The sequence below is a fragment of the Panthera pardus genome, unplaced genomic scaffold (genome assembly GCF_024362965.1).
Source record: "Panthera pardus isolate Hobbes unplaced genomic scaffold, ASM2436296v1 HiC_scaffold_24, whole genome shotgun sequence".
NCBI classification, from domain to species: domain Eukaryota; kingdom Metazoa; phylum Chordata; class Mammalia; order Carnivora; family Felidae; genus Panthera; species Panthera pardus.
This window is the reverse complement of record NW_026526810.1, coordinates 4,335,687-4,359,648: the sequence shown is the minus strand read 5'-3', so window position 1 is coordinate 4,359,648 and position 23,962 is coordinate 4,335,687. Positions and strand designations below refer to the sequence as shown.

Sequence of the window (23,962 nt, the reverse complement as noted above, 5' to 3'; positions counted from 1 at the left end):
CGGAGGAAGCCTGTTAATGCCCCCAACTACTGTTCCACAGCAAAGTTTTCAAGGCAGGAACGCACTTCCCAATCCAGTTCATAAGCAGAGGTGCAAAATGTCTGAAAACTGAGAACATAAGAAAGGAGACACAGAGGGAAATTGGGGAGATACTAAAATATATTGCAACGCATAGGGCATGGGGCAAACCCTTCACCCTGGAGGTCTGTTTCCTCATCTGTAAACTGGGGGTTTACCTCGACGTCCCATAGGCTTTGGTTCTTAGTCTGACAGAATCTGGGTTACTGTGAGCTGGCTCTCTGGGTCCTAAATCAACGATTAAATGAGGATAAAGAATTACCTGCCTCCTAAAGGGGCTTTAGGATTAAATGAAATAAATAAAACGTAAACTCCGAAGCACAGGGCCGGCGCAATAGTGAGCCTGACCGTGATTGCTTCCACGCAGGGGTCCCGGGCTCCCCGGGGTGGGGTTGGCGCGGGGGGGGGGGAATGAAGCCGCCGGTGAGCGGGGCACAGCCCGCACCGGGGCCCGGGTGGCCTGCTCCGCCCACGTGGGGCCGCGGCCCGTCGAATGACTCCGTGCAACGTGTTGGTGGCAGCGGCGGCGGCTGCGGCTCGGGCTCTTCCGGGCGCCGCAGCTTCCTGCCGAGCACCGCGCAGCCGCCTCCGCCGCGGAAGCCCCGGGTGCAGGCCTCGGCGCCGGTGCGGGACCGGGGCTCCGCCGCGCGCGCGCCCCGCGGGGCCCGGCGCCGCCCGACCGCACGATGCGCGCCGCGCCGCCGCCCGCGCCGCTCCTGCCGCTGCTGCTGCTGCTGCTCGCGCTCCTGGCCGCGCCCGCCGCCCGCGCCCGCAGAGCCGAGTCCGCCCCGGCGCCGCAGCCCCAAGCCGAGCGCCAGCCGCGGCCGTCGCCCGGCCCGGGGCCCGGCAACGCCACCCGGACGGGGTCTGGGGCCGCGGCGGCGGCGGCGGCGGGCGGCGGCGGCGGCAGCTCCAACAGCAGCGGCGACGCCCTGGTGACCCGCATCTCCAGCCTGCTCCGCGACCTGCCCACCCTGAAGGCGGCCGTGATAGTGGCGTGCGCCTTCACCGCGCTGCTCATCGCCTGCCTGCTGCTGCGCGTCTTCAGGTGGGTCCGCACGCTCGCTGCCGTTCCCCCGCGGGCCAACCTGCCCCGCCAACCTGCTGTCACCGCGCGCCCGCCACCCCCGCGCGCACGGCTGCTCCGGGCGCGCGGCTCCGCTCGGGGCCTCGGTGCGCTCCAGCCAGCCCAGCCGAGCGTCTCCGGCCCTACCCGGCGGGCGTGCGCTCTGCCGACCGCCCCGCACCCCCCAAACGTTTTATAAATTTTCTCCCCCCTTTAACGATAGCTGTCGTGAATACTGGATTCCTTTGAACTCTCTGCTAGCGCTTAAGCTAACAGTAGCGCTACCAATTCTGGTAATTAATTCAGTATTTATTTTTACACGGAATTTATTTTTACACCCATTTCACAGATGGGGGAAAAAACCTCCAGAAAAGCGTGGTAGTTTATCCAAGTAAACTCAGTGGTGGAGGTAGAATTTGAGCCCAAGTCCGTCTGCCTTCAACTTTACCCGTCTTGCTGTTCTTTCCTTTTTTTGCTTCGAAGGTTCCCCAGTGCCCCACCTGCCCTTTTCCTTTTCCTTCCTTGTGCTACCAAAAACAACAACAACAACAACAACAACAAAAGCATCGAGGATGGAATGCGCCCAGGGCGTGTGTTGGAGGTGACTTTGCACCAGGAATTGGAGCTGGGCACCAGGGTGGGTGCTTGGCGACCCTTGGTGGTCTGAGGGACTGTTGGGGGATACAAATGGCTCTCCTGTGCTCCTGCCTGACGGGGCTGCCCCAGTGAAGACTTACTAGAGAGTGAGGGTCTGGGGGAGGCTTTTGTAGGTTGCTCAAGTTCAGGGGGAAAGTGTATGGGAAATAAGGAAGGAGGACCCTGGGTGGGTCCTTGGAGCAGAGATGGAGAAGACCACAGGGAATGCAAGGGGGACATTTTCTCTGAATGCCTGGGAAATCCTGTTTTTGCAGGAAATGGTGCAAATGTGTCCTGTTGCTCAGGCGGGCCACCTGGAAATCTGGGTGTGTGTGTGTGTGTGTGTGTGAGTTATTCCGTGCCCACCCCACCCCCCTTGATGTGTACACAGTGTGCTTTGCTGTTTGATCAGCTGTTGGAGGGTTGGGGCCAGGGGCCCTCTTCAGGGGGCTCGTTGGGGCTCTCCTCGGGGGAGCATTTTCAGCACAGGAGTGGAAACCAGACCTGGAAAGGCAGGGTCGGGCTGTCTGTTGAGGTTTGCTGTTGGTGCTGTGCAACTCTGTGTCCAAGTGTTTCCTTGCGGGTCTGTAGGATTAAATGCCAGTGGTCCTGAGAAAATGGAGAAAGGGGAATAGTGTTCCCACATCCACCCCCCACTCTGTCCCCTGCCCTGGTCCCGGCCATGTTGTTCCTCACTGTGCTGGTCCCCTTGATGTACTTTGGTCATTGAATTGCCCCTCTTCACCCCATCCTTTCCACTGCCTTCGCTCCTCTGCTCGAAAACTTCGGTGGCTCCCTGCACTGCTACCTGGGTGTGGCCTTCAGGGCTCTTACAGACTGGCCCCAGCCCATCCTGTGGCCATCAGCCAGCCCTTCTGAGCTTCTCTCCATCCCTTGCTCATTTCCTTATGCTCCATGGTTGGCCTGTGCCTTCCCACTGCTGGGCCAGCTCCTGCGGCACACCTTCCAGGTCTGCATCAAGCTCCCATGCCCCTTCCTCTGAGTAGTTTTCTGGACATTCGAGTGAGGTCCACTTCCTTTTCTGGCTTCCCCCAGCGCTAGCCTTGCGCATCCTCCGTACAAGCCTTCTTGCGCAGGGCTGGGTGGCTGGGTTTGCTGTCAAGCTCCCATTCTGAGCAGACAGGCCTGGGAGACAGGGATGTCCGGTCCCCCCTCGTATCTCAGTGCCGGATGCTGGCCTGGCATCCAGCGGATGCACTAGAGTCCTTCACTGACTCCCTGATCGTTCAGCTGGAGTGAGCTGTTGATGCCTAGACTGGCTCTGAGCACAGAGGTTTGAAACATTTTGCTCAAAATAGGCCTCTGAGCCTACAAGGCAGTGTGCTTTTTAAGAAGGCATTTGAACTATTTTGCTAGTCTGCGCCTTATTACCAAGGGGTGGGGGAGAAAGGCAGTCAGCATGTGGCCAGATGTGAGCTGCCTGTTGCTCAGGCCTCGTCTGCTTGTTTGCTTCGTGTAGGAGGAAGGTTCTGATTTTATAGAAGCTGGTCATCTATGACTTGCCTCTTCGTCCATGGAAGGTGTCTTTCTTGGGGTGAGTTTGCAGGTGGACCACTGGCATCCCGGTTTCTGATGCCGACAGGAGCTTAAAGCATTTTACAGCTGGGAAGGGCCTTAGTGGTACACAGTCCCCATGTGGTCCTTTGCAGAGGAGAAAGTCACATTCCAGGGAGTAGAGTGAGTTGCCCACTAGATTCTAGAATGTGCTATAAATCTGTGGCTGAGGCAGCGCCAGCGCCCCATCTTGCTCGTGGTCTATACCGTGAGCTTTCCTCCTCTCCACAGCCCTTGGCAGGTTCGGTTCGTCAGGCCTCCCCGACCACCTGCTGTCCCGGCCGGGTGTCATGCTTTATGTGTTCCCTCTCTCAGATCCTTAGCGTGTAGTCACTGAGTCCTGGCCATTCCACCCTTCGAGTGACCCTGAGGCTATCTCGCGTGGGCCCACATCCCTTCTTCCCCCATGGAGGGTTCTCCACCTGCCAGTACTTCTCCTTCTCCTTCTCCTTCTCCTTCTCCTTCTCCTTCTCCTTCTCCTTCTCCTTCTCCTTCTCCTTCTCCTTCTTCTTCCTCTTCTTTTTTTAATGTTTATTTTTGAGAGAGAGAATGAGAGAGAGAGACAGAGCAAGCGGGGTAAGGGCAGAGAGAGGGGGACAAAGGATCCAAAGCAGGTTCTGTGCTGACAGCAGATAGCTCGATGTGGGGATTGAACTCACCAACCGTGAGATTATGACCTGAGCTTCATGACCTGAAGTCTAACGCTTAACCGACTGAGCCACTCAGGCTCCCCTTCCTGCCAGCACTTCTGCTGGGCTTGCCTCCCTACCTTGTCTCTAAGTCACAGCAGTAGCCTTCACACTGGTGCCCCTGCTGCCAACCTTGTCCCCGCCCCGTCCATCCTCCCTCTCTGGTCTTGTCCTTCCTCTGCCCACCTGTTCCCCCCACCCCCACACAAGCTCCTTAGGCTGCAGACTATGTTGGCTCTTCATGAACAGGGCTCTGCCTCTCTCTCGAGTCCCTGTGTCAGCTCTGCCCACCGCTCCAGCCCTGCGGGGCTCCCAGAGGTTCTCCAGAGGTGGTGCCACGTGGCCTGGGACCTGCATGCCTTGCTCCGCTCTGACCCTCTGCCTGGAGTCCCCTCTGCCACCGAGACTACACGGCCAGCTCATGTCTCTTTGCCCTCCTCTGTTGCCTCCTCTGAGAAACCTCCTCCAGCAGGGCCCTCCAGGGCTCCGTGAGCCCCTCTGGAGTTTGGAAATTCCTACATGGAGTCGAGACAGTCACTGAACGTGTCCCTCTGCTTTCCAGCCTGGGGACTCCCAAGAGCAAGGCTGGCCCTTGATCGTCTGTGCCTCTCTGGCACCAGGTAGCCTCCAAGCACGAAGCTGGCATCTAATGAAGATGTTGTTAGCAAATGAATGTTGAACTCCTCTAAGTATTTTATATTACTGCTGTTTCTCAAAATGTCCTCTGTGCCCAGATGCCTGGCTCATGCCAGAAGCCTGTGAGGTAGGAATATATTTGGATGGAGACTCTCCATTTCCTTAACAACGCAGACAAGGGAGGAAGAGTATAGTCAGGGTATTGCTTACCAAGCAGCAATGCTAGCCCCTTTGTGTGTTTTCCCTGAAGGAGCCACCTGGCCAGACAGCAGGAAAAATGTGGAGCCAAGGAAACTGTTAAAATGGAAAGCACAGAGGGGCACCTGGGTGGCTCAGTCTATTAAGCATCTGACTTCAGCTCAGGTCATGATCTCGTGGTTCGTGAGTTCGAGCCCTGCCTCGGGCTCTGTGCTGACAGCTCAGAGCCCGGAGCCTGCTTTGGATTCTGTGTCTCCCTCTCTCTCTGCCCCTCCTCTGCTTACTTATGCTGTCTCTCAAAAATGAATAAACATTAAAAAAATTTAAAAAAAGAAAAGGAAAGCACAGAATGTATATTGTAGTGAAATATATAGATACCTTTAATGAAGCAATTCCATTCCCAGGGTACACACGTTTTTCACTGTGATCCATCTTTCTTCCAATTTTATTAATTAGAAGAAGCAGCAAAGGTCCATGGGCAGGAAGGTTCAGAGCAGTTCTGTTTGGTAGTAAAAGGATTTAAATAACCTCAGTATTTAACAACTGGGTCTTGGTTAAATAACTTATGGAACATGTGGGATACGGTACAGCTGTTAAAAATGATGGCATTGATCTAACAGCTATTATCGAGTGGGACGGGTTACAAAATAGTATGGATAGTACGATGGCATTTAAATCATAAATTATATACATACAATGAGTATGCAAAGAAATCTGTGTGTGTGCACATTTATGGATGTGGGTGATTATTATTTTTCAGGTTATGTTTTTATATAACCTGAAAAATAAAAATTTTTACATGCTCTGAGTTTCCTTACAACAGACATATGTTCTTTTCAGCTGTCCCTTGTCTGTGCACTCAGCTCGTTGCTGTGGCTTGGGACATGTCTTCTCGGGGACCTGTGTGGGGGCACCTGGGGTGTACATGTGGGGTTTCTGGGCCCCAGGGTGACTCATACATGATTCTCTGGAGTATGTACCGGTTTGCCCTTCCTCCTGTAGTGCCTGAGGGTTCTGCGATCCTGTCGAGTATTAGTACCATTTGGCTTTCTCACTGTTCCAATTAGGTGGGTGTAATTGGAATCTCATTGGTTTGTTTTGCATTTTTCCATTTTCTACTGAGGTTGAACAGCTCCCTCTTTCCTGACTTATGAATCGAGCCGATCCTGCCATCTGCAGAATCATTGACACCTTGTTCATGTGTTTGAATCATTAAGCAACACTGTTTTAAGAGGAGACAAAATTGGAAGGAGAGAAAGGCAGTGTGGATGCAGGGTACCTTCACTGTGTGTGTGTGTGTGTGTGTGTGTGTGTGTGTGTGTGTGTGTGTGTGTGTCCACACGTGCAGTTCTGCCCAGCTGGTAGTGGGGCTGCCTCCCCAGGTCTCTTACTTGATCTGTTTCTGAGAGCTAGAAGAGAAGCAACAAGGAGGCTGTCTAGGAAGTAGAAAACGGCAATTCCTCTAACTTTTGGATGTTTGGAAAGATCTGGTGGGTTGCATGGAGTCAGGGATGACACAACTTAAGCCAGTATTGTGCCCCACATGCTCTCTCAGGTCTGACATTTACCCTTTGCAATCTGGGAGGAATCCGGCTCTCCTCTCCGGTGTCTTATGACCGGGGTGGAGACAAGGCAGAGAAACTACCACCTCAGCCACGACTTTCCTCTCCTCATGGGGATCCTTTCCCCATCTTGGCGAGTCTCCGAGCTCCACTGCCCAGGCCACATTTCTCCCAGATCTCTGCTGGCTGCATTCCCAGCCATTTCTTATTTCAAAAGCTTTGCAAAATCCTCTTATGTTGGAAGGAGGGTTTTGGTGCTTCCTGGAGGACGGGGGAGGAAGATGAATCCTCGGTGGTCTGACACTGCCCGGCTGTCACATTTGCCACAGTGGCAGAGGTGCATGCCGCCACGTCCTGAAGACGTTGGGACCCCAGAAGCTCCGTGAATTTACTAACCCAGGTAGGGGTGCCTGGGTGGCTTAGTCGGTTGAGGGTCCAACTTCAGCTCACGTCATGATCTCACAGTTCGTGGGTTCAAGCCTCGCATCAGGCTCTGTGCTGGCAGCTGGGAGCCTGGAGCCTGCTTCGGATTCTGTGTCCCGCCCCCCCCCTCCCCCCACCGCCGCAATCACACACTCTCTCTCAAAAATAAATAAACCTTAAAAAATTAAAAAAAAAATCTAACCCAGGTCTTTGAAAAGGAATGAAGACTTTTCTGCTTACCCCAGATTCCCCAAATTTCCCATCGTCTGTGTATTTACATTTATAATAAGAACAAATGTTATTTAAGAGAAAACATAACAGCTTCATACTTTTGGGATTTGGGGAAACTTAACCGTTCTGACATGTTTTTAGTTATTGCTCGTTAGCGTAGGAATATTCTTTTAATAAACTGGGGCTGTAGGCAGAGCATGGTTAGAAAGTTAAGCCCCTTTTTATGACTTTGAGAGAGATCATGCAGTTTGTTTTGCATCAGGTAATTTTTGATTGTTTGACCAAAGTTTTTGAATTGGGGGGAAAAGCTATAGAAGTGAAACATATTTATCCTAACTTAATCTTAATTTTTTACTGCATTTTCTGTTTCCTTTTCAGTTTCATTGTGATAAAATCGACATACAGCACTGTAAGCTGAGGGTATACAGCCGAATGGTTTGGATGACGTATATCGTGAAATGATTAGCACAATACGTTTACTTACTATCTATCACCTCACACAGATACCAAACAAAAAAAAAAAGAAAAAAAAGGTTTTTGTTTTCTTCTTTATGACGAGAACTTTTGGGATCTGCTTGCTTAGCCATTCTCAGATGCACTGTACCACAGTGTGAGCCACGGTCATCATCAGGTTAACATTATACCTTCCAGAACTTGTCTTCTAACTGGAAGTTTGCATCCTTGGGCCATTTTCATCCAATCCCCCGCTCCCCCCTTCTCCCGTTTAATTTTATATACCACAGTGAAGAAAGAGTGTTAAATAATACAGCAAAAATTCAGATTAAATTTTTTTAAATGTTTATTTTTGAGAGACACACACACACACACACACACACACACACAGATAGTGTGAGCGGGGGAGGAGCAGAGAGAGAGGGAGACACAGAATCCGAAGCAGGCTCCAGGCTCTGAGCTGTCAGCACAGAGCCTGATGCAGGGCTTGAACCCATGAACCGTGAGATCATGAGCTGAGCTGAAGTCTGGCACTTAACCATCTGAGCCACCCAGGTGCCCCTGGAGATATTTTTGATTGTCATGACTTGGGGAGAGGGATGCTAGTGTCCTGTGGTATTTCGAGTCCAAGGATGTCCCAGAATCCTCCTATAGCACAGGACAGCCCCTTAACAAAGGATAGCCTGAGACTTCGGTAGTGCTGAGGTTCCCTGACAGTCTGGGCTGGGAGGCTGTTGGTCGCCTCACGTGAGCGGTTTACTGGGCCTTTCTGGGCATTCACTGGAGTACACGCCTCCAAGGCCTGTGGGGATATTTAGAATGACATCAAGTTGACCAAGTCCCTGGCTCCCCTTTCAATAGCAAAGTATCCTCTTGTATTTAAAAATCCGATTCTGAAAACAGATGTAATTTATATCCAACCTTTTGGTCCTGCTTCTGCCTGTCAATGAGGACACAGCCATATGGCCAGAGTCATCAGGCAGGTGCATCTGCCTCTGAGAGCCTCTTTCGGATGTAATTGGTGACTCTAACGTGCGTGAGCCTCCCTGGACACACAAGACCCTGAGTGGAGGAAGTGTCTCATGGCTGCTTATCCAATGTGTCTGTGAGGACTGGGCACCTGCCAATGATTTCTTCTCTCGAATCCGAAAGGGAGAAAAATCCCTCTTTAATTTAACCCTGAGCCCTTTGCCTTGTATAACTTTACCTATAAACTTTCATGCGCACGTATGCATTGGTTGGGGGGGTGGGCTTTGCAAACTCAGGTCCCTCCTGACACCTGAGGCACATCCAGGGGTGGGGTCTCCAGTGTTAGTGTCTGTGTAGCACCCTCCTCGCTTTAAGCAGAGGACGCTTGAGGGGTTGAGCTGGTATTTTAGTTTTATGGCTGATGCTTTGGTGCTAACTATTTGCAGAGGTAATTTCTGCAACCATGCATTTGGAGTCATGTTGTCATGGTTTCACTTAAAAAAATCCATACTTAATCTAAGGGTGATCTGCCAGGAGCCCAGACTTTATTTTCCTCAGGGTGCAGGGGACAGGAAATCCACGTTTATTGCCAGGTGTGGCGCAGGGGAGAGGCTGTGGCAACAGAGAGCTCCCTTGACCTCCCTCCCTTCATTCGGATGAGAAAACTGAGGGCCACAAGAGGGGAGGGTTTATTGAGGTCATCCAGTGAGTCTGTAGGAAGAACAGAACTTAAGTGCAAGGAGTTCTGATGCTCAGCTTGGTCCTTTCTGGGCCTCCAATCTGTGGTGGGCTGGGTTTTGGTCTGGTCCCGCTGTGTCTCCCCAGCATATTCGGCCAAGGACCCAGGAGAAACCATGGTTGAATGGATGGAGCATTCATCTTCCCAGTGTATTTACCGAGGCCCACTGTCAGCATAGGGGGGACTGTGCCGTCCAAGGAGCTTCTAGTGCAATCCAGGAGATAGGCTGATGCCCCTGGAGGATTCTACTGGGTAGAGAAGAAAGAATGCAGTTCAACGGAGGAATGATATAACAAAAGCCACACTCACAAGCAAAAGCATACACTGCAGAAGGTTGGCCCCAGGGGCTTTGGCCCCAGACCGAACGGTCTGGGAAGGCAAGTGGGGAGGAAGAGGATTTTGCCTTGGGGGGGGGGGTGTGAGAAAACGATCACTTGGAAATCATGATGATGACAATAATAGTAGCGACTAATATCCATGAAGCCCTCACTGTGTGCCAGGCTCTGTGCTAAACGTTTTCTGTGTTTCCTCATTCCTCCGATCGGTGTGCGGCCGGAGCGCCCAGTTTCCAGATGAGTAAATCAAGGCACAGAGTGATGTAGTCTTGCTCACGGCCATGCCGCTGGTGAAGGGCTGGAGTCTGACTTCCGAGCCAGGGTTCTCTGCCCTTCCCTTCTCGCAGCCGGATTTTGGAAGACACCAATTTTAGCTGGAGGATTTGGGGAATTGTAGTGGGTGGGAGAATCGTATGGAGTGAAATAAAGTGCTGCTTTAATGCTGACCCATGATAGGTGCTTAGTAAGTATTTGCTGAGTGACTGAGTGAATAGCGATGTGGCTACAGTGGGGACTCAGGATGGTTGTGGAGACCTGTGGAAGGGGCTGGAAGGACCAGTAGGGAGGGCTGGAGGTCTGAGCCTGTGAAGAGGAAGAGGGGGAGGAGAGTGTCAGGAGGCCCTGAAGGACCTGGAGAAAGGGGTCACGGCGGGGTCAGGCAGGGGAGAAGGGGAGAAAGCAGATGATGCAGGGGCACCTGGGTGGCTCAGTTGGTTAAGCATTTGACTCTTGATTTCCGGCTCAGGTCATGGTCTCATGGTTTGTGGGTTTGAACCCTGTGTCGGGCTTTGCACTGTGTCAGTGTGGAGCCTGCTTGGAACTCTCTTTCCCTCTCTCTCTGCCCCTACCCTACTTGCACACACACACACACTCTTTCTCTCAAATAAATAAACTTGAAAAAAAAAAAAAAAGAAGAAAGTGCTGTATAGGTGACACTTGCTCACAGAAATTCCATCCCACACACCTGGACATCTGGGCTGAGCTTCTGTGAGAAGTGACTGCCCCTGAAGTGAGGTGCGGGTGGCAAGGAGTGACGTTCCCACGCCTCCCCTATCACGTGGCAGGGACAAGCGGGTGCTGAAAGGGTCACTCATGACATGTGTCCCAAAGCACAGTGACTTCAGAGTTTCCAGGCTGTAGTTGGGTCCGCTGGGTCCATCAAAAGAGTCCCTCTCCGTCATCTCGCCACTGCCCTTGAAACCCATGGAGCCGCCCCTGGAGGCTGCCTGCGTCGCGTTTATGCCTCGCCTCCCTCACCTGGTACCTCGTATGAAAACAAGGCGGACCTAGGGGGCACCTGGATGGCTCAGTCGGCTAAGCAACTGACTTCGGCTCAGGTCATGATCTCACGGCTCATGGGTTCGAGCCCCGCATTGGGCTCTGTGCTGACAGCTCCGAGCCTGGAGCCTGCTTCGGATTCTGTGTCTCCCTCTCTCTCTGTTCCTCCCCTGCTCATTCTCTGTCTCTTTCTGTCTCTCAAAAATAAATAAACGTTAAAAAAAATTAAAAAAAACAAGGCGGACCCAACCCTTTGCAAACACACCTGGCAGCTGGAGGAACAGGTCTTGCTTGGTGCGTCGGCTGTTGCCATACCACACGTGACTCCCCCAACTGGTTAAAGCCGGGGGTGTGCTTATTTTTTGTCTTGGAAGAATGAAAGTTGGAGACAGTCCCCAGGGAGCGACAGACAAACAAGTGTGGAGAGCAGACGGAGGCCAGAAGCTGTGGTGTTACGAAGAAAAGCCCTAAGGCTTGTGATCAAGCTCTTTGGGGTCCTGTGGCCCGTTTTGTGTGATCCGTGTTTATATGAACTGTATGCACCCCCAGGGCACAACGCGCATTGTGTGCCGGATGTAGGCATTGGGCTCCGTCAGAAATGACACCACTTCCGTGAACCCCAAGGGGATGGTGCCCAAGAGGGAGGGAGGGAGGCAGCTAGGTTGTGTGAATAACAACTGAACTGCTGGGGGGCAGCTATGAGGAAGGCCTTGGTTGAACATGGGAGTCATTCCATCTTTCTGGGCTCATGATTTTTTCGTTGAGTTGTTGAGTATCACTCCTGCTTGGCATCCATGACCATGGCCAGGAACTAGAGGTTGCAAACTGATGGTCCGCAGATACGTTTTTTGTTTTGTTTTGTTTCGTTTTGATCTGCGCGGTGTTTTTGACAACTGAGATGGTTGAGGACACTTACAGATTGGAAGTCTTCATGTGAGAATCGAGGTCTGCTTTTCTCGACAGACGAGAATCCCTGGAAACATGGGGCCTCTGTTCCAGGTGGCAGTCGTGGGTAGGCGCTGGGTCGCAGCCATCGCTCTCGGCCGGGGCTGTGAACACCTTGCGTCTCTGAGTCAGAGAGCGTTGGTCGCCGTTTGTCATCCCGTTCGTTCCGATGTTCGTGTCGCACCAGGCCTGCTTCACTGGTTTCCTGTGCCTGCGGGGCTCTGTGGCATTTGCGTTTTTGACGCGGTGCTTTGAGTCACTGCACTTGACCGGGAGCCGGGGGCCGGAGCCGAGGAGCCCTGGCATGGTGGGGAGGGTGCAGCCCAAGGACAGAGAAAGGCGTGGAGGTGCTTGCTTCTGGGTGCATCTGGAAGGCTCTCGAACACCAGTGTTCAGGAGGGCCTGACTGGAGCCATGGTAGAGCTGGGCCGCTGGAGACCTTGAAGCTCACACTGTGCTGGAGGAGAAGCTTTGTCTCATGGACCTGACCATCAGTCCCCAGGTGCCCACCCGGAGCTTAGCGCGATGAGGTTCCTGTTGGAGCTTAGCGTGTTTACCTCCTTCAGTGGCTTGTTTCAACTGCTTTAAAAGGAAGGTTTTGGGTGGGGTGCAGGGGCCGGGCCCCAGGAAGGAGGGTTGTACTTGGGAATTGTATCCTGGCCACCGGCCTTGGTGAGCAGTGGCGCTGGCCTTGCCTCCTGAGCTGGGGGCTAATCCTAGACCTATTCTCCAGGGACAGCACTGTTGTTCCTTCCTGCAGGGAAGCTTGAAGGTGGGTTTTGGAATTGGGTTCTTTCTTCAGATTTACTTAGTTTTCTTTTTTTTTTTAATTTTTTAAAAATGTTTTTATTTATTTTTGAGAGAGAGAGAGAGCGAGCACATGTACGTGCACGAGCGGGGGAGGGGCAGAGACAGAGGGAGACACAGAATCCGAGACAGGTTCCAGGCTCTGAGCTGTTAGCACAGAGCCCGACGTGGGGCTTGAACTCGTGAACTGCAAGATCAAGACCTGAGCCAAAGTTGGAGGCTTAATCACCTGAGCCACCCAGGCACCCTTAGTTTTCTTTTTTTTAATTAAAAAATATTTATTTATTTAAAAAATATTTATTTATTTATTTCTTTAATTTGAGAGAGAGAGAAGGGGAGAGGGGCAGAGAGAATCTTCCTGATGCAGGACTTGATCCCATGACCCTGGAATCATGACCTGAACCGAAATCAAGAGTCAGACGCTTAACTGACTGAGCCACCTAGGCACCCTGAGTTTACTTAGTTTTCTAGGGAAGCCTCAGTAGTTATGTCTTACGCTCTGAGGTTGGAGATGCAGGGTCAAGGTCAGAGGGAAAAATGGGAAACGCCCCTGACCCCAGAGCAGAAGCCCCACCAGGCATTAAGGCTGTGTGGCATCTCAGCCAGCTCCCAGCAGCTTCTTGGTTCTGTGTCCCCCACCCCATTTCGTTCTTATTTTCTTGATTAATTTTTTTTTGTTTTTAAATATTTTATTTTTATTGAGGGAGAGAGGGCGCAGGTGGGCGAGGGTGGAGAGAGAGAGAGAGAATCCTACGATGGCCGGGGAGGGGGAGTAGAGAGAGAGGGAGGGAGGGAGGGAGAGAGGGAGAGAGAAGTGGAGTTCACCCAAAGTGGGCTTGAGCTCACCTAAGGCAGGGCTCGTGCTCACTCCACGTAGGACTTGAAACCATGAACCGTGAGATCATGACCTGAGCCAAAGTCGGATGCTCAACAGCTGAGCCACCCAGGGGCCCCTGTTAATTTTTCTCAATGTCAGAGGTGACATGCTCTTTGTGACAAGTAGTGTGGTTTCTGCAGCAAGCTGGTCCTCGAGCTACAGACCTACTTTAATGGGCTTAAAAATGAAATCAGCCAGGGTGGAGGAAAGGTTTGGTTGCTGGGTTTGGCTCCTAAAGTCCCCAGATGAGGGGAGGTGACATGAGGCCTCTGGGTGGAGCAGAGGGGCCCCTGGGCCAGCTCCAAGGGGAGAGCAGGCCTGATGCATTTAAAGTATTTTTTTAATTACTGACTTTGAATTTTACTTCCTCGTTTGTTCCTTTTAAAAATAGATCGTATGTTCACATGGTTCAAAATTCCTGAGGAGCCAAAGAATATATTGTGAATAATGTCCTTCTTACCTCTTGTCCCCTCAGCCACCATGCTTTCTTCTCTGCTTGCCATCAATTTCCTGTGTCTCTTTCCCGAGAGGTTTTAAAAGTAGAGAAATGAGCGTAACGTATGTACAGACACACATAAATAAATACATATCTTTCCCTATTTTTTAAAAATGTTTATTTTTTGAGAGAGAGAGGGTGTGTGTGTGCGGTGGGGGAGGGACAGAGAGAGAGAGGGAGAGAGAGAATCCCAAGCGGGCTCCGTGCTGTCAGCTCAGAGCCTGATGTGGGGCTCAAACCCACAATCTGTGAGATCAAGACCTGAGCTGAAATCAGCAGTCAGATGCTTAACTGACTGACCCACCCAGGCACCCCATATTTACGTTAAAAAAATTTTTTTTTAATGTTTGTTTATTTTTGAGAGAGACAGAGAGTGTGCGAACCAGGGAGGGGCAGAGAGAGAGGGAGACACAGAATCTGAAGCAGGCTCCAGGCCCCAAGCTGTCAGCACAGAGCCAGACGTGGGGCTTGAACTCATGAACCGCAAGATTATAACCTGAGCTGAAGTCAGACTCTTAACCTACTGAGCCACCCAGGCGCCCGTGTCTCCCTGTTGTTAGTAACAGCTTTATAAGATAATTCTCATATCCCACAATTCACCCACTTAAAGTGTCCAATTCATGGTTTTTAGTGCATGCACAGACTTGCGCACCATTACCTCAATCAATTTAGAAGATTTTCATCACCCCAGAAAGAAACTCCGAGCCCATTAGCAGAACCCCCATCTCCCTCCCAGCCCCCAGGCTTAGGTAAACCCTATTTAGGATCAGTTTCCCTTCAAACTCCTCTTTTCCAGAATTTTCCTAGCTATTCTTGTTATCCATTTTTTCCCCCCTTCTCTGAGCTTTGGGACTAACTCGTCTAGATCCCCCAACAAAAATCTGTCCGTATTTTATTGGATTTCGTTAAACTTGTAGATTAATATGAGAGGCGTGACATTGGCGTGGACGCTTTGTAGTCGGAAGCACGGTGCGCCCTCCCTTTGCTGGCACGGTCCTCCGTCGGTTGTTTTCCGGTGGTGGAGGAGGCAGGGGGCGACCACAAGAATTTGCAATTGGATTCTTGCTGTCTGACAGTGTGGGGGTCCCCGGTGTCCCCGGTGCGTCTCCTGCTCTCTGTTGGAGTGTGAAGAGCTTGGGTTCTGGAATGTGGTAGACGTAGCCTTGAGCCCCACTCGCGGGGCAGGTCGCTCAGTGCCTCCTGGCTTTTGTTTCCTTGACTCCACGATGGCCGGAGGCTCCACTAGGAGTACGCGGGTGATGCCTGGCGCTGAGTGTTGCCCCGTTGTGGTGGCTGCTGTTACTGTCACCCCAGCGGAACGGTGATGCAAGAGGGCCACTCGTGGTTCGGAGTCACATGCAGATGGTGCCCCACAGCGGGGACAGTGTCTGTGAGTGGAGATCACAGAAATCTGAGGCAGCAGGAAACCTGACCTCTGTGGGGTGTCCTGGGAAGGCCTCGTGGGGGAAACGGGCGTGCTGTGGCCCATGGAGTGGGTGAGGCGGGAGGCACCATGAGGCTCCATCACCAGAACCCCAACTGAACCTGGCCAGCGGTACCAATGGACATGAGATTAAGATTCAGGGGCGCCGGCGTGGCTCAGTCAGTAAAGCATCTGACTTCGGCTCAGGTCATGATCTCTCCGTTCATGAGTTCGAGCCCCGCGTCGGGCTCTGTGCTGACGGCCCGGAGCCTGGAGCCTGCTGCGGATTCTGTGTCTCCCTCTCTCTCTGCCCCTCTCCTGCTTGCACTTTGTTTCTCTCTGTCTCCCAAAAATAAATAAACATTAAAGTTTAAATTTTTTTTTTTAAAGATTCAGGGGAGTCAGTCATCTGGAGGCACATAACAGAGGAATTGGGGAGCTGAGGTCCAAACCCCATCTCTGGATGTGCAGTCTATGGGTCTGACTGCTGCACCCCCAGCTGGATTTCTCATAACAAACTAACCCTTAAGGGTTGGTTTAGTTTTGTTCCTCCTCGCGGGGAAGGGCAGGGACGGAAGGCCCCCCTCCACGTTGGCCCGCTGAGCCCCGATGCTCTGCTCCCCGGCCTTTGTGTTTGCATAAGCGGAACAGCCCCCCCTCACTGGGAAACCCGCTTCTGGGCAGCTGCTGACAGGGCCTCTGCGTAAACAAATCCCCTGGCTTTAGGATCACATTTCAGAGTAAAAGAATCTTGAACTTCTCCTCTGCCTTGTTAAAAATGTGTGTTTTGGCTCCTGTGGAAGGATCCTTTGTCTCTTAGAACTTCTCTGGTCTTGCCTCTTCCTGTGAAACACAGTGTGAACATTTACTTAAAGCCACCGCTTGCCATCTCTTCGTTGAGGCCATCTGGTTCAAAGGGACCTTGTTCCACGGGCGCCTGGGTGGCTTAGTCAGTGAAGTGTTGACCTCCTGATTTCGGCTCAGGTCATGATCTCATGGTTCCAAGCCTCGGGTCGGGCTCTGCACTGACAGCACGGAGCCTGCTTGGGATTTTCTCTGCCCCCGTCTCTCTGCCCCTCCTCCAAGCACTCTGTCTCTCTCTCTCTTTCTGTCTCAAAAAATGGATAAATAAAAAAATAAAGGGACCTTATTCACTGAAGAGAAATGGTGTCACCGGGGCCATGCTGTAGAGCACAGGCCAGCCATATCTTTTCCCTTCTTTGATTCTCGAATCTTCTTTAGCTGGAAGCTGTATGCCTGACAGTTTTGGCAGGCTCCTCCCCTGCCTGCCCGCGCCCCCCCCCCCCCCCGCCCCCGTGTATGACTGTGGAAACAGGCCTGTGTATAGAATTGCTGGGTTATGAACTCAGATCTGACTCTGCACCTGGGCTCTAGAACCAGGTGTCTAGAACTTTCTTCCTCAGGTTGGTGACCGAGATGAGGGCTGTGCCCACAAGCTGACGCACTGTCCCTTGGAGAGACTCAGGGGACTTCAGAGTCTTTGTGGCCATGTGGCCTTGGCCTTTTTCGCAGGCCAGTGTGCTTATAAACATCCCTGTGGGAAGGAGTCACCAGGATGTTTGTGTTCTTGGAAAACCTGTTCCCCGGTGGCTCTAAGCAGAAATGTTTAGGATGTTGTCACTGAGGCACTTTGTATGTATGGGTTCTTTCTTTCTAGAGCAGGGATGAGTCCTGGGGTTTTGAAGGGTTAGACGAAATAAAATTGTATGTACATGTGGAAGTTTTACCGTTAGCAGGTAGGAAAATCCCAAGATGGTTTGTATTGTTACAGCGATGGTTTCACTTCATGCTGTGCCTGCCTTCGTTCCATCAGGATCCTGTGACTGGATTCTCCATGTGGTGTGTGACAGAAACCTCAGCCCAGGCTGGCTTTGGTAGCTGTCAAGGAGGGCTGGCTTTATTTTATTTATTTATTCATTTATTTTTAATTTTTTTTAATGTGTATTTTTGAGAGAGAGATTGAGAGACAGAGAGAGAGAGAGAGAGAAAGTGCAAGTGGGGGAGGGCCAGAGAGAGAGGGAGACACAGAATCCGAAGCAAGCACCAGGCTCTGAGCTGTCAGCACAGAGTCCGACATGGGGCTCGAACTCATGAATGGTGAGATTGTTACTTGAGCTGAAGTTAGACGCTCAACCAACTGACCCACCCAGGTGCCCCAAGGAGGGCTGGCTTTATAGTAGATTTGGAACTTGATCTCTCTCCCTCCCAATCTGCCTTCTGCCATATGAGCTTTATTTTCCATTTCTTTTTTTTCTTTTTAAGTTTATTTGTTTATTTTGAGAGAGAGACAGAATAAAAGCATGAATGGGGGAGGGGCAGAGAGAGAGAGAAAGAGAGAGAGAGAGAGAGAGAGAGAGAGAGAGAGAGAGAGAATCCCAAGCAGGCTCCACACTCTAAGTACAGATCCTGACGTGGGGCTTGACCCCTGAATTGTGAGATCATGACCTGAGCCAAACTCTGACACTTAACCAACTGAGCTGCTCAGGCACCCCTTTACTTTCCATTTCCAGAAGGTGGCAAGATGGCTTGCTTCATTTGGGTCTCAAGACCAGTGGATGGAGCATTTACTGCCCCCGGTCCAGCCTTCCTAGCAAAAGGCCATTGGCTCTGATTGGTCCCCAGTCCCGCCCCTCTTGCCGTGGCCTGGGGATTGCAACACACTGATTGGCTCGGGCTTCAGTCCCACAGCTACTCCTGGAACTGGGGGTGTGGTAGGTGACCAGGCCCCCTCAACCGCGGGGACTATGTGGGAAGGGGACTCACCCAGGCCCCTGAAGATGTAGACGCCGAAAGGAGGGAGGAAATGGAAACTGGCCTGCTTTGAACCGACTCACGTCCTGAGGGTGCACGATTTAGAGCAAGTTCATTAGAAGTGTGCGCAGATCAATTTGGAGTAGGAATGTGCGAGCTCTGTTAAGTGGCAGGTTCTAGAAGGGCACAGAGTTTCTTGGTGTTAACATGGAGTGGGGGTGGAGTCTGGTGGGGGTGCGGAGTGGGCTTGCGTTTGAGAGAGTGAGCAGGAAGTATCTAGAGACAGCTGGCGCCTTGCCTCTTGGCAGGCACGGGTGGTTCAAGGTGACCGCCAGGGAGCTTTGTTCTGGGGCAGCCTTTGGCCTTGGCCGTGGGAACATCAACCTCTCTGAGCCCCCTTTTCCTCAGTTGTGAGGCAGGCACCTTGTGGAGTGCTTGATGAGCTGTGACATGTGATCACATGTGATCAGTATGTGTAAATGACTTAGCCCAGCAAGAGCTCACCTGTCGTAGACTGGTATTAATTAGAAAAGACACGTTAGAGTGTCCACACTCAGAGAAGACAGAGCAGGACTGGGTGAAGTTATTCGGGCTGGAGAACTATCCGTTTTCCGTTTTCTCCCATTCTCCCTCCCTGAAGCAGGATGACACTGTTCTCCAGCCCCAGGACCCTTGGAATCTGCGGGAAATGCTCACTGACTGTTCACGCGTTTCCCTGCTTCTGACTTGGGCACTGCTAGGAAAGGAGGGGTTCGCTTCCTCTTGTGACAAATATGTGGGGAGCCTCCCATCCCGCCCCACCTGAATGCGTGCGTAGCTTGTGCATTGACCGTGACCGCCCCCCTCCACCGAAGGCACTTGTCCCTGGAGGCCGCTGTCCATGCGTCTGGGTCTCTTCAGCCTCTCACTGGGTCCCAGTTTCCCTGTTAACACGTCCAGTCGTGGAACAGTGACATCGCTCCTTGTTTGTGATGTTTCTGTGTCTCAGAGAGCTGATCATTTGAAATGTAATTTCTTCAGCTCATTACGTCAGAACTGGCATTTAAAGCATGCACGAGGGCCCTTGTTAATGGCCTCTTGTCCCTAGTCAGGGTCCTCCTAGTGAAACAGGACCAAGAGGGTCGATGGATGGATGGATCGACCGATCTATCTTTCTATCTTTCTAAGAGCCACGGAACATATATCAATATGTAACACATGAATTATATTATTAAAACATTAATCACTTGTATATAATCAGTCAATAGATTTATGTATATGTATATATATATATTTTAATATATATATATATAATATATATATATATATATATTTTAAGTAATTGGCTTACAAGATTAAGGAGGCTGACAAGTTCCAAGATTTGCAAGGAGAACGTGCAATCTAGAAACCCAAGAGCTTGCAATGGTGTAAGTTCCCATCCCAAGGATGGCAGGCCTGAAACCCAAGAAAAGCTAGCTTTTCAGCTTAATTGTCAACATAAGGAAGAAACAAACAAAAAACAATGTCCCACCTCAAAGGCAGTCAGGCAGGGAGGTCAGTCTTTATGTTTTGGTCAGACCTTCAGCTGATTGGATGAGGCCCACCACACCGAGGAGAGCAGTCTGTTACTTAGTCTGTCAATTCAGATGTTAATCTTATCCAGAAATACCCTCACAGAAACACCCAGAAGTAATGTTTGATGAAATGCCTGAACGCCTTGTGGCAGTTGACATACAGAATTAACATATAGAATTAACCATTACACCTTTGGTGTAATCTTGGGGTTTAAAATTATTTTCTGAGGTCACATGGTTGGAATGGGTGGCATTAAACCAAGTAGGCCGTGACATTCTAGAAGCTGGTGGTGTTTTCCAGTTTCTCCCCTGCGTAACTGTTCAAGGGTCTTATTTTAAACTAGCTAAGTTAATTTTCTCATGATGAGATTCTATAAACCATCAGGAAGAAGGGAGGTGATTTGAGGGGTGATAGGGATCCACTCCCATGAAGCAGAGCTAAAGTCAGAGCCTCCAGAACCTTCTTCCAGAGTCAGCAGTCAGTCCTGCTCCAGGGCCAATGACTAAATTAGGTTTCAAGTTCCGAGTGTACCACGAGGTTTTCAGATCAGATTTCGCATTTTCTAGGCTTCCTTGTACCTGAAAAAGAGTTACAAACAGCACTGTGATTCCTCAGCCCGAAACCATCAGGCTGTCGGTCTCTTTGGGCAAAAACCTTTGCAAAGCCAGGCTTTGCAGAGAGCTCTGAACAGCTGTGAGTCATCTGGGTGGAGATGTGGGGCTGTTTTCCTGACAAAGGTGTGGTGTGAGGGTCTGCGGAGATGGGGATGTTGACCCGTCTTCAGGGCTTGGGGATGGTGGTTCCTTGTGCCTTTGTCTTGGGTGGCTTGTGGCGTCTGGAAGCTGTTTCTAATCTCCCCTGTCCAGTATCGGAGATGGAGTTGGTCAAGGATTATGAGTCAGCTAGGGCAGAAGGCAGAGACTTACTTTACTCCTTTGGGGGGAGGTGGATAGAAAAGAAGAGTCTGTTGAGGGTTGAGAATGTAGGACTAGTGGTGTTTACAAGGTTAGTGTTTATGCTCCTGCATAAAGCCTCCTTCTAAAATGCCATTGTCCAGGACCACTGGGGAGGCGGCTGGCTGTGCCCCTCTTACCCCCCAAGCTTGGTACTGGTACCATGCCTCATCTCACGTTTGAGATACAAGCAATCACACCCATGCCTCTGTGTGTGTGTGTGTGTGTCTGTCCAGGTAGGGCAGAGAGCTTTATGGTAGGGTGTGGTGATCAGCAGACTTTTTATTTTTAATGTTTCATATCTTTTTGAGAGAGGGCAAATGGGGGAGGGGCAGAGAGGGGTGGGGACAGAGGATTCGAAGTGGGCTCTGTGCTGACAGGCTGACAGCAGTGAGCCCGATGTGGGTCTCAAACTCATGAACCGAGAGATCATGACCTGAGCCAAAGTCGGATGCTTAACCGACTGAGCCACCCAGGTGCCCCAGTCATCAGAATTTATAGCTGGTTTCCCCCTGTCTCTCGAAGTCTCTCCCTGAAAAACCACAAGGAGCAGGTACTAGAGGTTGTATAGGGTGCTTTATGCCGAAGATACAGGTACACATACAGGTAAATATCTACTTTTTCTACGTAAGTGACAGTTTCATGTTTTTGGTAAATCATACCAGGTAAGACAAGAACAATTTGCTGTTGCTAAGAAACTATGAGAAACCTGACTGTTGGGGCGCCTGGGGGGTTCAGTCAGTTAAGCATCTGACTTCGGCTCAGGTCATGATGTCATGGTTCGTGGGTTCAAGCCTCGCGTCGGGCTCTGTGTTGACCGCTGACGGCCTGGAGCCTGCTTCGGATTCTGTGTCTCCCTCTCTCTCTATTGCCCCTCCCCTGCTCGTGCTCTGTCTCTCTCAGTAATAAAGAAATAAACTTTAAAAAGCATATACAAAAAAGAAACCTTAAAGTGAATTTCTTATTTCATCATTTTACAAACTGACCAAAGAATTTCTGCATGTGGGGGACAAAGAGGTCTTGCGTGTATCCTGGATGTGGTCACCACCTGGGAAGAGCTGACAGTCTGCAGGAGGAATGTGCAGAGTGTACGATTCTTCAGTGCCCCATTTATGATTATTTGCAGGGAGGAGGTTGTCTGGCTTCTCATAGACAGTATCAAATGTAGTCAAAACGGAGAGACACCGTAGAATACAAGGCATTTGGGAAAATAGTCAAGATAGTGGAGAAATAAATGCAAAGAGCATCAGTAGTCATGATAATAGTATTATTCCCAGTGGCATTATAAACTTTCAGCCCTGCCCTGATAAATGTAGCATCCTTCGTGCAGAGTGACTAACGCCAGAGACCGAAGGACGTGTCTTAGCACTTTCCCGGTGGCTCGCGGTGACCCTTTACCATCCCAGAGGTAAAAGCTTCGTGTTATAACTCACTGTCCCCATAAATCCTCATGCTGGAAATGATATTGACTTGTTTTTTTTTACAAGTCCTTGTCATCTGAGAGAGGCTATAGCACTTCTGTTTGTTTATTATTTTTACTAACAGTAACTTTTGCTGAGAGCCTCCTGTGTGTAGGCTCCTTGAATTCACCATCTCATTTAATTCTCTCTTGCCTGTGAGGGGCAAATACTGTCCGTATCCTATTTTATTTAGGAGGAAACTGAGGCTTAGGGAGATTAACCAACTTGCCTGAGATCACACAGGTGGAGAGTGCCTGAGCCTTGACCCAGATCCCACCTGGTTGGCCTGTCAGTGCCACCTGTGACATCTATGCTTGGGGGGGGGGCGGGGGAGGGGGCAAGGGGACAGATGTGTCACGCCCATGCAAACCCAGGGCTGGATCCTGTCTTCATTGAACATTTTCATCTTTGGCTCATCGCAGATTTTCTTTGCATTAATTTTACCCTTTTAAAAATATTGCATTGGGGTACTATTTATTTGCTCACTGGGCTTTTCAGTGCTCAGGGCAGGCATGATCATCTCCACTTTGCAGGTGAGGACCAAGAGGATTGGCGAGGTCCGGAATCTGTAAGAGTTCCCATGGCCGAAAGGGAGGGAGCTGGGACATCTGCCAGGGCTGCCCGGAGCAAGCGGGAGGGGGCAACGCCACTTACCTCTGGGCATCACAGAGTTCTCAGGAACGTGCCTCCCTTCCTCCAGGTCGGGAAAGAGGTTGAAGAAGACCCGCAAGTATGACATCATCACTACTCCAGCCGAGCGAGTGGAAATGGCCCCGCTGAACGAAGAGGAGGATGAGGATGAGGACTCCACAGTATTTGACATCAAATACAGGTACGGGGGTTGGGGGGGCAGCAGCTTCCTCCTTGGGCCCTCGGGTGTTGGCGTGGTGGGACGGTTCACCTTGGAAAACAGCGCAAGGCCAGGGGTGGCGTCCATGTGTCCTTGTTCTTTGGTTATGTGTTTGACCTTGGGGCGTTCTGCTTATGGGGGGAGCCGCTTTGATCCCTTCCTAGAATGCACAGCACCCAGAAAGCTGGCAGAGAAATGGTTATTCCCACTTTCCCAAATGCGAACGCTGGAGGAATCAGCTTTGCGTGAAGAAAAGGGGGACTGAATATCAGACAACGAGCTGCTCGCGCACTGCCTGCGGGGATCTGGTTCTGGCAGCTGCCTGTGCCACAGACTGCCCACAAATGGACACTTCTCTTTCAGCCACTCTAAAACTGATGGCTGAGAGCGTGGAGTGGGGCGAGGGTTACTCCTTGGCTGGAATTTACCGATGAGAAAGGGAGCCTGTAGGAAAGTCAGAATGACTTTGTGACTTCAGGGTTGTAGTTTGCGTTTTGGATTCTTTTGGAGTGTGCACTTTGGATGTATGAGATTCTCAATGTAAGGACGGGGGTGAGTATAGATTAGAGATGAGGGCTCAAAGCCTCAGAGAAGAGGAAGTTGTTTGCTTAAGTTTCCAGTTATTGCCGACAAAGGGGAACTACAGGTCCAGGCTGGACCCAATCCTGAGTTTTCCCTGGACAGCTCTCCAGAGAAACAGAACCAATAGGATATGTATCTACATAAAGAAAGATTTATTATAAAGGTCCAAGTCTGAAGGTCTGAGAACCAGGAGAGCCAGGGATGTAAGTCCTGTTCCAAGTGAGGGAGGAGACCAGTGGCCCAACTTGAGAACAGTTAGCGGGGAGAGTGAATTCCCTCTTACCCGCCTTTTGTTCTATTCTGGCCTCCACCTGATTGGACGAGGCCCACCCACATCAGACAAGGCAATCTACTTCATTTGGTCTACTGATAAAA

The 23,962-nt window shown here is 51.0% G+C and overlaps 1 protein-coding gene across 1 annotated transcript in view; it reads left to right on the top strand.

Annotated features, from left to right (window-relative positions):
- The first annotated feature begins 618 nt into the window (after positions 1–618).
- The window catches only part of FAM174B (family with sequence similarity 174 member B), a 37,350-nt gene continuing 14,006 nt past the window's right edge, over positions 619–23,962 (top strand). The window contains exons 1-2 of the mRNA XM_019460008.2: positions 619–1,126; positions 22,856–22,987. Of these exons, the coding sequence (XP_019315553.2) occupies positions 765–1,126; positions 22,856–22,987 (494 nt within the window). The 5' untranslated portion in view covers positions 619–764. The remainder of the gene's footprint in view (positions 1,127–22,855; positions 22,988–23,962) is intronic.